At 42.1% G+C, this 14,411-nt stretch overlaps 1 protein-coding gene across 1 annotated transcript in view; it reads right to left on the reverse strand.

The window, feature by feature from the left end:
- Positions 1 to 14,411, reverse strand: part of LOC142288045 (arylsulfatase H-like) — a 76,315-nt gene that overhangs the window by 17,844 nt on the left and 44,060 nt on the right. The window contains exons 7-8 of the mRNA XM_075333482.1: positions 6,206 to 6,368; positions 4,817 to 4,938 (exon numbers count right to left, since the gene is read on the reverse strand). Coding sequence (XP_075189597.1) covers positions 4,817 to 4,938; positions 6,206 to 6,368 — 285 coding nt within the window. The remainder of the gene's footprint in view (positions 1 to 4,816; positions 4,939 to 6,205; positions 6,369 to 14,411) is intronic.

The raw sequence follows: 14,411 nt of genomic DNA on the forward strand, positions 1-14,411 counted from the left end.
GCACGAAAACTGTCTGCTCACTTCCGCCGTTCAACCACCGCTGCTGAGTGACTTGCATCGCTCCAGAAGTCTTTCGTCCTGCCGGTTCATTGCCTGAAATACCATGTGCCGACATGCTGGAATTCGACTCGCCACATGTTACAGTGACTGTGGCAGCACCGTCGAGCCCTGGTGCAATACGTCATGACGTATAGCCTGGGCCAACGAGATGCAGAGGTGGGGCAGATCACCCTGATGGAGTGGTCTCAGATCAAGGACCTATGCACCCTTCTGCACAGTTTCGACATGGCGACGAATATGTTTAGCGCTGACAATGCCATTATCAGCATGACAATTCCAGTCATTTACATGCTGGAGCACACGCTAAACACTATTCGGAGTCAGGGGGTGGGACAACAGGAAGGGGAGGAACTACAGGAGGATTCATATGCTCAAGAGACAACAACATCACCAAGGTCCAGACGTTCATCATCACCAACGCGGCAGGCATGGGACCATGGGGGACAGGGATCAACAAGGGCGCATGGTAGCAGGCAAAATGTTGAGGAAGGTGCAGGAGAACATGAAGAAATGGAGGACGAACTGTCCATGGACATGGAAGACTCAGCGGATGAGGGAGACCTTGGTCAAATTTCAGTTGAAAGAGGTTGGGGGGAGATGTCAGAGGAAGAAAGAACGGTTAGCACCTCTATGCCACAAACACAGCGTGGACTTGGTCCGCATGGCTGCGCAAGACACATTAGCGCCTTCTTGCTGCACTACCTCCAACATGACCCTCGTATTGTCAAAATTAGAAGTGATGATGACTACTGGCTTGCCACACTATTAGATCCCCGGTACAAGTCCAAATTTTGTGACATAATTCCAGCCATAGAAAGGGACGCATGTATGCAGGAGTATCAGCAAAAGCTGTTACTCGATCTTAGCTCAGCTTTTCCACCAAACAACCCTGGTGCAGGGAGTGAGTCTCCCAGTTGTAACTTGACAAGCATGGGACGGTCTCGTCATCTTCAAAAGTCTACCCGTACCAGCAGCACCGTATGTGGTGCTGGTAACAGCAATTTTATTGAATCTTTTCATAATTTTTTTAGACCATCCTTTGCAAGGCCACCAGAGACAACAAGTCTGACACATAGTCAACGGCTGTAGAGGATGATACAGGAGTATCTCCAAATGAACATCGATGCCATGACTTTGCAAATGGAGCCTTGCTCATTTTGGGCTTCAAATCTTGAAAAATGGCCAGAGCTCTCCACTTACGCCTTGGAGAACTTGTCGTGTCCAGCTGCCAGCGTTGTCTGTGAACGTGTCTTCAGTGCTGCTGGGTGTGTGCTGACAGATAAGCGCACGCGTCTGTCCAGTGACAATGTGGACAGACTAACGTTCATCAAAATGAACAAGTCATGGATCCACAAGGAATTTACTACCCCTGTGTCATCCTGGGGAGAGTAAATGCTTCTGGATTTTAAATGTTCTTGATGCAAAAATTGCTGTGAAGTGTACAACTGGGGCACAAGTGCTGCCACTGAATGGGTGGGTGTGTGTGGGGCACAATTTTTGGAAAAAAGGGAGACTCTGCTTGGAGTAACCGTTGCTTACATTGTTTTTAAAAATGATCCAAGATGAACAGAGCTGGGATCAGGAAAGACTTTGCTACCTACCCCGGTGTCATCGTGGGGATGGTTAAGTATGGCGTATTTTTTAATGTGCTTGATGCAAATCTAGCTGTGAAGTGTACAACTGGGGCACAAGTGCTGCCACTGAATGGGTGGGTGTGTGTGGGGCACAATTTTTGGAAAAAAGTTAGACTCCGCTTGGAGTAACCCTTGCTTACATTGTTTTTAAAAATGATCCAAGATGAACAGATCTGGGATCAGGAAAGACTTTGCTACCTACCCCGGTGTCATTCTGGGGACGGTTAAGTATGGCGTATTTTTGAATGTGCTTGATGCAAATCTAGCTGTGAAGTGTACAACTGGGGCACAAGTGCTGCCACTGAAGGGGTGGGTGTGTGTGTGGCCCAATTTTTGGGAAAAAAGGAGACTCCGCTTGGAGTAACCTTGCGGTGATTTACATGATTTTAGAAGGGCATGCCATGCCTATATCTGTGTCTCCTCCTCTTTTTCCTTGTCCAGCTCTTTTGTTTTCGCATGAGTATATGTCCTTGTCACTTTCCCATGTGTTTGTGTTGTGTTGTTTGTCACCTTTTGGACACCTTTGAGGGTGTTTTCTAGGTGTTTTTATGTGTTTGTGATTGCCTCCCATTGTTTCCTATGTGGTTCGAGTGGTTCGCCGAACCGAACACGACCGAGACCTCCGTTCGAGGAACCGAACTCGAGCTGAACCACGGCCGGTTCGCTCATATCTAGTAATGAGAAAAAAATCAAAATGCCAGAGTAAAGTTTTTTGGTCTTGTATTTTTTCCTGTTTTCCACTACAGTTTGTGTCAGAATGATTGGTGTCATTCAAAAGTAGCACTTGCAAAAAGCAAGCCCTCATGTGGCTATATTGACAAAAAATTACAAAAAATTATAAAGTCATGGCTCTTATGTGGAATAATAAAATATGGATAATATCCAGGTGGTGGAGGGGTTAAAGGACTATTATCCAATGAAATGTACATATATATATATATATATATATATAGTGTTTTTCTTCTTTTTTATATTTTATTGTCCAGGGTTTTTGTCCTGAGGAGAATGGAAGGTAAGTTTCATAGATATATACATCACAAGTGCCTACAAGTAGTATTCAACACCCTGCAGATTTAGCAGGTTTACACATTTGGAATTAACTTGACACTGTGACATTTGGACTGTAGATCAGCCTGGAAGTGTGAAATGCACTGCAGCAAAAAAGAATGTTATTTCTTTTTTATTTTATTTTTTTAAATTGTGAAAAGTTTATTCAGAGGGTCATTTATTATTCAACCCCTCAAACCACCAGAATTCTGTTTGGTTCCCCTAAAGTATTAAGAAGTATTTCAGGCACAAAAAACAATGAGCTTCACATGTTTGGATTAATTATCTCTTTTTCCTGCCTTTTCTGACTAATTAAGACTCTCCCCAAACTTGTGAACAGCACTCATACATGGTCAACATGGGAAAGACAAAGGAGCATTCCAAGGCCATCAGAGACAAGATCATGGAGGGTCACAAGGCTGGCAAGGGGTACAAAACCCTTTCCAAGGAGTTGGGCCTACCTGTCTCCACTGTTGGGAGCATCATTCGGAAGTGGAAGGCTTATGGAACTACTGTTAGCCTTCCACGGCCTGGACAGCCTTTGAAAGTTTCCTTCCGTGCCGAGGCCAGGCTTGTCCGAAGAGTCAAGGCTAACCCAAGGACAACAAGGAAGGAGCTCCGGGAAGATCTCATGGCAGTGGGGACATTGGTTTCAGTCAATACCATAAGTAACGTACTCCACCGCAATGGTCTCCGTTCCAGACGAGCCCGTAAGGTACCTTTACTTTCAAAGCGTCATGTCAAGGCTCGTCTACAGTTTGCTCATGATCACTTGGAGGACTCTGAGACAGACTGATTCAAGGTTCTCTGGTCTAATGAGACCAAGATTGAGATCTTTGGTGCCAATTACACACGTGACGTTTGGAGACTGGATGGCACTGCATACGACCCCAAGAATACCATCCCTACAGTCAAGCATGGTGGTGGCAGCATCATGCTGTGGGGCTGTTTCTCAGCCAAGGGGCCTGGCCATCTGTTCCGCATCCATGGGAAGATGGATAGCACGGCCTACCTGGAGATTTTGGCCAAGAACCTCCGCTCCTCCATCAAGGATCTTAAGATGGGTCATCATTTCATCTTCCAACAAGACAACGACCCAAAGCACACAGCCAATAAAACCAAGGCCTGGTTCAAGAGGGAAAAAATCAAGGTGTTGCAGTGGCCTAGTCAGTCTCCTGACCTTAACCCAATTGAAAACTTGTGGAAGGAGCTCAAGATTAAAGTCCACATGAGACACTCAAAGAACCTAGCTAACTTGGAGAAGATCTGCATGGAGGAGTGGGCCAAGATAACTCCAGAGACCTGTGCCGGCCTAATCAGGTTTTATAAAAGACGATTATTATCTGTAATTGCAAACAAGGGTTATTCCACAAAATATTAAACCTAGGGGTTGAATAATAATTGACCCACACTTTTATGTTGAAAATTTAATAAAATGTAACTGAGCAACATAACTTGTTGGTTTGTAAGATTTATGCATCTATTAATAAATCCTGCTCTTGTTTGAAGTTTGCAGGCTCTAACTTATTTGCATCTTATCAAACCTGCTAAATCTGCAGGGGGTTGAATACTACTTGTAGGCACTGTATATATGAATGGTGGGTATGTGTATCAAAAGGGCTCAATTAGATGTGTTAGAGAAGTAAAAAGAGAAGAGTGTTGATATGTGTGACTATAGAACACACATAAAAAATGTGTACTATTCAAAAAAAAGGGGGGGGAGTACAAATTGTGTATAATGAATTAAAGGAACGCAAATTTAAATGCGCACATCTATGAAAAAACTGAAACATTGAGCTCATTGGAGTTAAATTATTGAAATGACTGAAATTATTACTGATAAATTTTACTGATGAGCAATTACTGGCATATTCAGAGTTTAGCACTTATTAGAGGTGCCCAGTGATACAAGCAAGTAGTAAAAATAAACAGAAGAATCTTGTAGGAACAGCATAGTACATCAGGCACCTTGGGGGCAGCGTGAAATGGCAGACACTACTATATTAGATCTAAGCTATCTATAGGTAAAAAATGTTCTATGTGCAATAGATACAAAATATAATTTCTGTACTTACTACTAGTGTTATGCCATCGAACCGCGTGCAAGTACTCATCACAATAGTGAAACATAAATTCATGATCAGAGTTGGGTACATGTCCTTGAAGAAGAGGCATCAAATCTTTACCATCAATAATTCTGAAAGCATAGAGAATAATTAATTACATGCAAATATCACTAATATCACTACACCAAATACTATGAGTGACTATCCTTCAACTGTTCCGGATTCAGCTGGACTGTCTCGGCTCAGTCCCACTGTCCCAGCATTCACTGATCTTGTCGTGGCTTCTCTCATTGCAGTGCATAAATTAAACAGTCTCCTCTGCTCTGATTACCCCAAGACTAGAACTCACAAACTTTGTGGTGGTAGGCAGCAGTTCTACCATTGAGCCACTGCCTTGACAGAGAGGTATAGAAGGATTTGGTAAACTTGACCTGGCTTGCACGCAGGAAAGCAAGAAGCAGTCACATAGAGATACATTGTAAATATATCTCTGTCACTAGAGGTAAAGGAAAAAGTCAGATTTGTTGTTCCTATAAAACTACTATAAAATAATGAGAAATAATTACAAAATTTTCATTTTAAAATCAAGATTTAACCATTACGGCTGACCATCTTCTTGCGACAGTGTGGAAGTCCACTTCTATTTGATCTTTTACTGTATGCTTGGAGAGAGAAAGAGAACACCCACAAGATTATCATACCCCTGAAATACATGGTGCTGCAAGTGGAATCTGCACTTTCCAGATTGTGACCTTCTACAATATCTTGATATTAATTTCCTGACTTGACTATGTAATGTTCCTCTGCTTAATTACTCTATGCTACTGGGAGACTCTTCTTCTTCGACTATGAAACTCTCAGTCTGTCACCTACCCTAAGGTCAGTACACTCCTCTCCTGAAATGCTCTGTACTGCTTGGAGATCCCACTTTACTCTCTCCATTGTATAGACCCAGCAAAATATCACCAAATACAGTGGTGTGCAAATGTTTGGTCACCCCTGGTCAAAATTACGGTTATTATGAGTAGTTAAGCAAGTTGAAGTTGAGATGATGTCTAAAAGGCATAAAATTGAATATGACACATTTACTTTGTATTTTAGCCCCCAAAAATAATTTTCATCTTTTAAATTTTAAAAATACAAAAAGGAAAATGGGCTGATGCAATTGTTTGGGTACTCCACATGGTTAGTACCTAGTAGCACCCCCCTTAGTAAGTATCACATTTTGTAAACACTTTTTGAAGCCAGACAAGAGTCTTTTATTTCTTGTTTGAGTAATTTTCATCCATTCTTCCTTGGAAAAGGCTTCCAGTTCTGGAATCTGTCTGTCATCTAGCACAAAGGAGTTAAAAATACTTAAAATGTGAAAGAAAATCATACTAGAAGATATTTTAATACCTGTCTTGTGGTGGCATGCCTCCTCCAAGCTTAGCTACTGTAGTATAAATATCCATTAGACTTGTAGGTTTATCAATTACAGTATTTGCAGGAAGAACACCCGGCCAACGTAGGATTCCTGGCACTCGTACTCCACCTTCCAATCCTCCCATACCTTTACCACCTATGGGTGTAGACATGAAAATAAAGTAGACACATTAGTTGGTTAGTTTGGATTGGATGAGTGGTGCATGAGCAGAACATTCCATTTATAGTGCTGGGTTTTGTCACTCAGGACAAGAGGCAATGTCCAATGACCATAGAAATAAATAGTGCTAAAGAGTAAAGATGACTAAAATCTTTTGAAATTTGAATTTGTCAGGTTTGACAAATATTTCCCAACAAAATTGATTCATGGCAAATTCAGATGATGCCAATTGCTTACTTGCAAACCCTTCGAACGCCCTGAAAAGCCATGTGTAACACTCAGAGGTTTTCTAAGACTGTATGCAACCCTTTTCAAGCTCTATGACACAAACACCACCTTAGTTATGTCAAAGTCACCTCACCTTAGAAACAGATAGTAATCCGGTAGTAGCCATCAGCTAATTTAATAACTCAGCACACTAACAATATTGTAAAAAGTTTTTAATAAAATGGCCTAGAAATTTCCCCCAAGGCAAACTTTTCTGTGAAAGACACCAAAATTTTCACTGTCAGAGGTAACATCATCCTGCTGTGACTGAGATGAGTGATGTGCTATATATTCCATAATGCCTTCTGCTTTTTCCCCATTAATATGCATGCCACAGGCAAACTTTGACTTGTGTTTATTACTACAGTTGGTGCCAGTCGTGGTTCTTCTGCTTTTGCTTGCGGTTCTTCGCATCCTTTGCTCTGGTATGAGCTTTTTTTCTTTTACACTAACCCACCCATTGTGATTGCCATTTTTCTTTTACCATTTTGTTCTACACTATAATTAACTTTTGACAAACCTTTCAACCACAACTATTCAACCCTTTTCAAAAAGAATTTAAGAAGAATTGCTAGATTGGTAGGTATACACATAGAAAAAGCAAAATGTGGCAGCAGGCTACACTATGGGTGTGGAGTATATGGTTGTCAAATTGGACAAATAAAACAGGTGCACAAAAAAACATGTGCAAATAAATGTCTACATAAGTCATAAGAAATGCCAGTTGGCTACAAGTCCAAAAAGCCTGCAGCTGCAAAAGTGTTGTACTGATATGTTCAGATGTAAAGTTTTAGTGAAACAGATATACATTAAAGAAAACCTTTGTGACACACACACTTTGTAAGACAGACAGTCGTAGATAAATGTCTGGACATTGGGGAATAACTTTGGAGATTTTTAAAAGCAAATATGTCCCCCTTTTCAAAAAAGGATTACATCAGGAACAAAAAAAAGCCAAAACTCAGTATAGTCACATGTGCAAAGCAAGCACTAAATTTCTGAGTAAGGGCTCTTTCACACGTCCGTGCAAAACACACACATTTTGCAGGGTCCGTAGTGTGTCAGTCTGTGTTGTTCCATATGCTGTCAGTGTGCTATTCATGTGACAGCATGAATTTCTATAGTCACTTGTCCCCGATGCAGCTGTGTCCTATGCTGCTGCTGCTTCCAGGTCCACAGTGCAATGAATATGCATGAGCATAATGAGCGGGCAGAGAAGCAAGTGACAGCTATGCTAAAGACAGCAGGGATGGAGACAGGAAAGTATAGAAAATCATTTTATTTCTAAAAAACAGTTTTTTTCTCCAGTACGTGTCACACTAATGTCACACAGATCATAACAGTGTGCGGGCCGTGTGACATCCGTGCTACCTGAAAAAATGGACATGTCACCGTGTGGCGCACACGGACACGCATATACTCCACACTGACACACGGTCCATGGGAAAACACAAACATGTGTGCAGACCCATTGATTATAATGGGTCTACCTGTGTTCGTGTCTATGGTACATGTGAAAACGGACGTCACATATACCGGAAACACAGACGTATGAAAGAGGCCAAACACTGGTTTCATAAAAAAAATGTAACTCAAATGCATCAGGAAACCTGATAACTTTGCAGGTGCACTATATCACTCATCAATCACATTGAGTTTGTTACTGCTACTGCCAACGCTACTATTCCTCCCTCTAGCAATTGAATCTATTATTTACAGACTGCTGCACCCATTTTCTTGAATGCAGCAATTGTACAACATAGTACTCTCTTGATTATTTATCTAAAATCTTACGGATTTTTCTTCCTATCTCAATTGTTAAGCACATCCTCTCATAATCCTAAATCACCCTAAAATGACTGCTGTATTCCCTGCCTTAACTTTTCTAATGGCTGTGATAAATGCTCCTCAATGGCTGTGCTATTATATTTAATTTGATAGCTTCAAGGGATTAAGAAAAAGACTGCACAGTTACAACTGAGGTCATGTAACCCTACTGTGGTTGAAGTAATCTGCAATGTGTAAAATAGCAGTGGCCATTTTTTTGGCCATTAAAGTAAATTGAATAGAAAATAGTTTGAATTCACCAGAACCTCCAAATTTTATAAAATTCAACAACTCTTTTTGTGCGAGTCCACCTGGCTGGCAATCTAACATAACTGATCATAACAGAATAACTGGCCCAACAGGAACCAACACCAAGCGTTCACTGATCAAAAGCAGTCTCTCACCCAGATGGTTCAAGACCTGTTTATATGCCTCCATTTTCATGAATCCAATGTCCAGACTGAATGTGCCAGTCAGACACATGAACAATATCTTTGTTGTTATGTCTAGGATATGTCTAGGTGGAATATTTGTCTTTATAAGAATTTGCTATTAATCAGTATCAAGAATCTAATAAGACTTCTTTATTTATTTTTTTAACCTTGGGTATCACCCTCAATTTTAATCTTTCTCACCTTGTAAACTACATAACTTAGAGACTGATGAAGCTGTAGATGAGTTGACTCTTGTCTGGGCTGAGGTCAGGGTGAACTTCAGAGGGGCACATTGTAGGCAAAGTTCCTCTGCCAATATGAGACGCAGAGAGGGCATAGAGTAAATGTTGGGGAACATGTATGGTTGTCTACTAAAAATAACAAAATCAATAGCCATTGCTCTAAGGGTACCGTCACACTTTAGTGACGCAGCAGCGATCCCACCAGCGATTTGACCTGGTCAGGATCGCTGCTGCGTTGCTACATGGTCGCTGGTGTGCTGTCAAACAGGCAGATCTCACCAGCGACCAGTGACAAGCCCCCAGCCAGCAGCGACGTGCAAGCGACGCTGCGCTTGCATGGAGCCGGCGTCTGGAAGCTGCGGAGACTGGTAACTAAGGTAAACGTCGGTTTATGGTTACCCGATGTTTACCTTAGTTACCAGCGCACACCGCTTAGCTTAGCGTGTGCAGGGAGCAGCCAGCGGCACTGGCAGCGTGAGAGTTGCGGAGGCTGGTAATGAAGGTAAATATCGGGTAAGCACCTTGGTTACCCGATTGTCAGACGCCGGCTCCTGCTCCCTGCACATTCAGGATTGCTGCTCTCTCGCTGTCACACACAGCGATGTGTGCTTATCAGCGGGAGAGCAACAATAAAAAAATGAACCAGGGCTGTGTGTAATGAGCAGAGATCTCACAGCAGGGGTCAGATCGCTGCTCAGTGTCACACACAGCGAGATCGCTAATGAGGTCACTTCTGCGTCACAAAAACCGTGACTAAGCAGCGATCTCAGTAGCGATCTCGCTGTGTGTGACGTACCCCTAAGTCACAACTTAGGGGTACTTCACTGTTCGCTCTGTCAAAGATCCTCCCCTTCCAGCCAGGATTGAAATAAAATATATATATATATATATATATATATATATATATATATATATTCAAAGAGGAAATATGAATTGAAAAAAAAAAAAATCCCCTTAAAATAATACTCTTTATGAAATACTTATTAAAACGGCATACCCTAAAACCATCAATACATCAATACAGTTCATCCCGACCGTGGTCAAGTGAAAGGGGTGCAAGGCACATAAACTTAGGTGTAGGTAAAGGGGTTGCACCATAATTTTCCGGGTGCCCCTCGCTCTTCATCGACTCTCCCCTACCTTGCCCTAGATAGATAATTGCCAAAAAATGGCCCTCGTCACCATTAATACGTGTTCAAACTAAACCGTGCCTGTCTATAGTCAAATATGAGGTAGTAAGTTGGTCCTCCTCAGTTGCTAAGGAACATAAATCTACATGCCTGAGTCTGCAAACCAGACTAATACTTGTAAGGCACAAAAACCAGAATTATGACAGCTCTATCTGACCTTTGGAGCATCCTATCACTTTTTGGACACTAAATAATCTCGATTTTGGGATTTTATCCAGGCATCTGTATCATCTACTCCTGGAATATATATTATTAGATGGCCTTTTTGTTCATGGACTATTGTCCTGTGAATGTCCCCTGATGAACCCAAAGAAATTCGGGGGGAAACGTGTTGGAACTAGGTTCTTTGGAGATCCTGGCAGATAAGTCCTTGCTGGGAATTTTATTATCTTTAGGCCTTATAATTCTGGTTTCTGTGCCTTACGTGTATTAGTCTGGTTTGCAGACTCAGGCATGTAGACTTATGTTCCTTAGCAACTGAGGAGGACTAACTTATTACCTCATAGTTGACTATTGACAGCTTTGGGTATGGTTTATTTTGCACACGTATTAATGGTGATTGGGGCCATTTTTTGCCAATTATCTATCTAGGGCAAGGTAGGGAAGAGTCGACCAGGAGCGGGGGGCACCCAAAAAATTATGGTGCAACTCCGCTGGTAGGCAGGTGACAGTGAGGGCTAATTGCTAGACCTAAAGCCCTTTATAACCCTTGGGTTTTATTTTTGGTGGTTTATTGTCACCCTAATACCACTACCCCTTTACTTACATCTACATTTATGTACATCTACATTTATGTGCCTTGCACCCCCTTCACTTAACCACGGTCTGCTGTATTGATAGCTCTAAGGTATACCGTTTTAATAAGTATTTAATAAAGAGCAGGTTTGAAATCAACCTAGGATATGAGGTAAAAAAATCTTGGATTCTCCTGTGGTGAGAAAGTGCTTACCGTATCTAAAACACTGCAAAGGTTGCAGGCCACAGAAGTTGTCTTGGGTTTCAGCTGATGGTCTGATTAGGAAATTCAACCAGTTTTTCCTGAAAAGCATGGCTTTAACCCCTTCAGCCCCCAGCCTGTTTTCACCTTAAAGACCCGGCCATTTTTTACATTTCTGACCAGTGTCACTTTGACAGGTTATAACTCTGGAACGCTTCAACGGATCCTGACGATTCTGAGATTGTTTTTTCATGACATATTGTACTTCATGTCAATGGTAAATTTAGGCCGATATTTTTTGCGTTTATTTGTGAAAATTTTGGAAATTTGGCGAACATTTTGAAAATTTTGCAATTTTCAAAATTTTTAATTTTATGCCCATAAATCTGTGAGATATGTCACACAAAATAGTTACTATATAACATTTCCCACTTGTCTACTTTATACCAGCGCAATTTTCGAAACAATTTTTTTTTCCGTTAGGAAGTTATAAGGGTTCAAAGTTCATCAGCAATTTTTCATTTTTCCAACAAAATTTACAAAAAAAATTTTTTAGGTACCACATCACATTTGGAGTGACTTTGAGAGGCCTAGGTGACAAAAAATACCCAAAAGTGACCCCATTCTAAAATCTGCACCCCTCACACTGCTCAAAACTACATCCAAAAAGTTTATTAACCCTTTAGGAGCTTTACAGCAACCAAAGCAATGTGGAAGGAAAAAATGAAAATTTTACTTTTTTACACAAAAATGTTACTTTAGCCATAAAATTTAGCATTTATACAAGGGTATCAGGAAAAATGCACCATAACATTAATTGTGCAATTTCTCCTGAGTACACCGATATCTCATATGTGGGGGAAATCAACTGTTTGGGTGCACGGCAAGGCTCGGAAGAGAAGGAGCATCATTTGAATTTTCGAAAGCAAAATTGTCTGGAATAATTGGCAGACGGGATGTTGCGTTTGGAGACCCCGTGCGGTGCCTAAACAATGGAGCTCCCCCACAAGTGACCCCATTTTGGAAACTAGACCCCTCATAGAATTTATCTAGATGTTTATTGAGCACTTTGAACCTCTAGGGGGTTCACAAAAGTTAATAACTTTGAGCCGTGAAGATAAAAAAAAAAAAATTACCACAAAATTGTTACTTCAACCAGGTAGCTTTTTTTTTCACAAGGGTATCAGGAAAAATTGCAACATAAAATGTATTGTGCATTTTCTCCTGAGTACACAGATACCTCTTATGTGGTGGAAATCAAATGTTTGGGCGCACAGCAGGGCTCGGAAGGCAAGGAGCGACATTTGACTTTTCAAACGCAAAATTGTCTGGAATCGTTAGTGGATGCCATGTTGTGTTTGGAGACCCCCTGAGGTGCCTAGACAATGGAGCTCCCCCACAAGTGACCCCATTTTGGAAACTAGACCCCTCATTGAATTTATCTAGATGTTTAATGAACACTTTGAACCACTGGAGGCTTCACAAAAGTTTAGAATGTTCACCGGTGAAAATATATATATTTTTTTTTTACCATGAAATTGTTATTTCAACCAGGTAGCTTTTTTTTCCACAAGGGTATCAGGAAAAAATGCACCATAAAATGTATTGTGCAATTACTCCTGAGTACACAGATACCTCATATGTGGTGGAAAGTAATTGTCTGGGCACACGTCGGGGCTCAGAAGAGAAGGAGCGCCATTTCACAGCAAAATTGGTTGGAATTATTAGCGTACGCCATGTTGCGTATGGAGACCCCCTGAGGTGCCTAAACAATTGAGCTCCCCCACAAGTGACCTCATTTTGGAAACTAGACCCCCATGGCATAAATCTACATGGGTAATGAGCACTTTGAACCCTCAGGTGCTTCATACATTGAGGCATAAAAACAAAAAAGTACTTTTTTTTCCACAAAAATGTTATTTTAGGCTCAATTTTTTAATTTTTACAGGGGTATCAGGATAAAATGGACCGCAAAATTTGTTGGGCAATTTGTTCTGAGTACGCTGATACCTCATATGTGGCAGAAAACCACTGTTTGGGCGCACGGCAGAGCTCCAGAGGGAAGGAGCATCATTTGACTTTTTAAATGGAAAATTAGCTGGAATCGTTAGCCGCACCATGTTGCGTTTGGAGATCCCCCTTATGTGCCCAAACAGTTGAGCTCCCCCACATGTGACCCCATGTTGGAAACTAGACCCCCCCCCATACAGAGAAATATTAGTTTGGCAAAATAAAAAATACAGACGTCAGTAAAAAAAAGAAAATATATATATATATATATATATATATATATATATATATATGAGCGCCTGCAACTGACACTAGGGCAAGTGCCACACGTGAGAGCAATGCACAAATCTCACAACGCATCACGCGGCACAGCCGCACACTCCTGTCTGGAAGAGAGCGACCATGCCGGATGATGCGGTGTGAGACTTGTGCATCGCTCTCATGTGTGGCACCGGGCTGACCCTTACAATATTCAGTAAAAAATACTGTAGTTGCCGATTACTACAGTATAATTTTTCTGGCCCTAAACTAAGTTTATTTGTATTTCTTTCTTAGTTTACATAAAAAAAATTAGGACGAACGCACGGATGTGCTGCAGAAAGAGGGGGGGACTAGGTGGGATGGAAAAAAGATGGATGGAGGATAGAAGAGGGCGCAACGGATGCAGGAGGAGTGGAGGATGGGAGAGGGGGCGCGGCAGAGGATGGGAGAGGGCACGGCGGATGGATGGGAGAGGGCGTGGCGGATGGAGGAGCGGCGGAGGATGGGTGAGGGCACAACGGATGCAGGAGTGGCGGAGGAAGGGGGGGGCGAGGGGAAGGGTGGAAGGGGAGTGGGAGGTGAGATTGGGGATAGCTACCTTACAGAATGGATCTAGGCAGCAGGATTGCAGCAGATCCGGGAGGGAGGAAGGGGGCAGAGGATTAAGGGGATGGGAGAGAGCAGGCAGCAGATCAGGGAGAGGGCAGAGGCTGATGGGGAAGTGAGGTGGCAGATGCAGGGGCACAGAGGCTGATGGGGGAGTGAGGTGTCAGATGCAGGGGCGCAGAGGCTGATGGGGGAGTGAGGTGGCAGATGCAGGGGCGCAGCGGCAGATGGGGAGAGTGCGGCGG

This window comes from Anomaloglossus baeobatrachus, chromosome 2 (assembly GCF_048569485.1).
Source record: "Anomaloglossus baeobatrachus isolate aAnoBae1 chromosome 2, aAnoBae1.hap1, whole genome shotgun sequence".
Classification (NCBI taxonomy): domain Eukaryota; kingdom Metazoa; phylum Chordata; class Amphibia; order Anura; family Aromobatidae; genus Anomaloglossus; species Anomaloglossus baeobatrachus.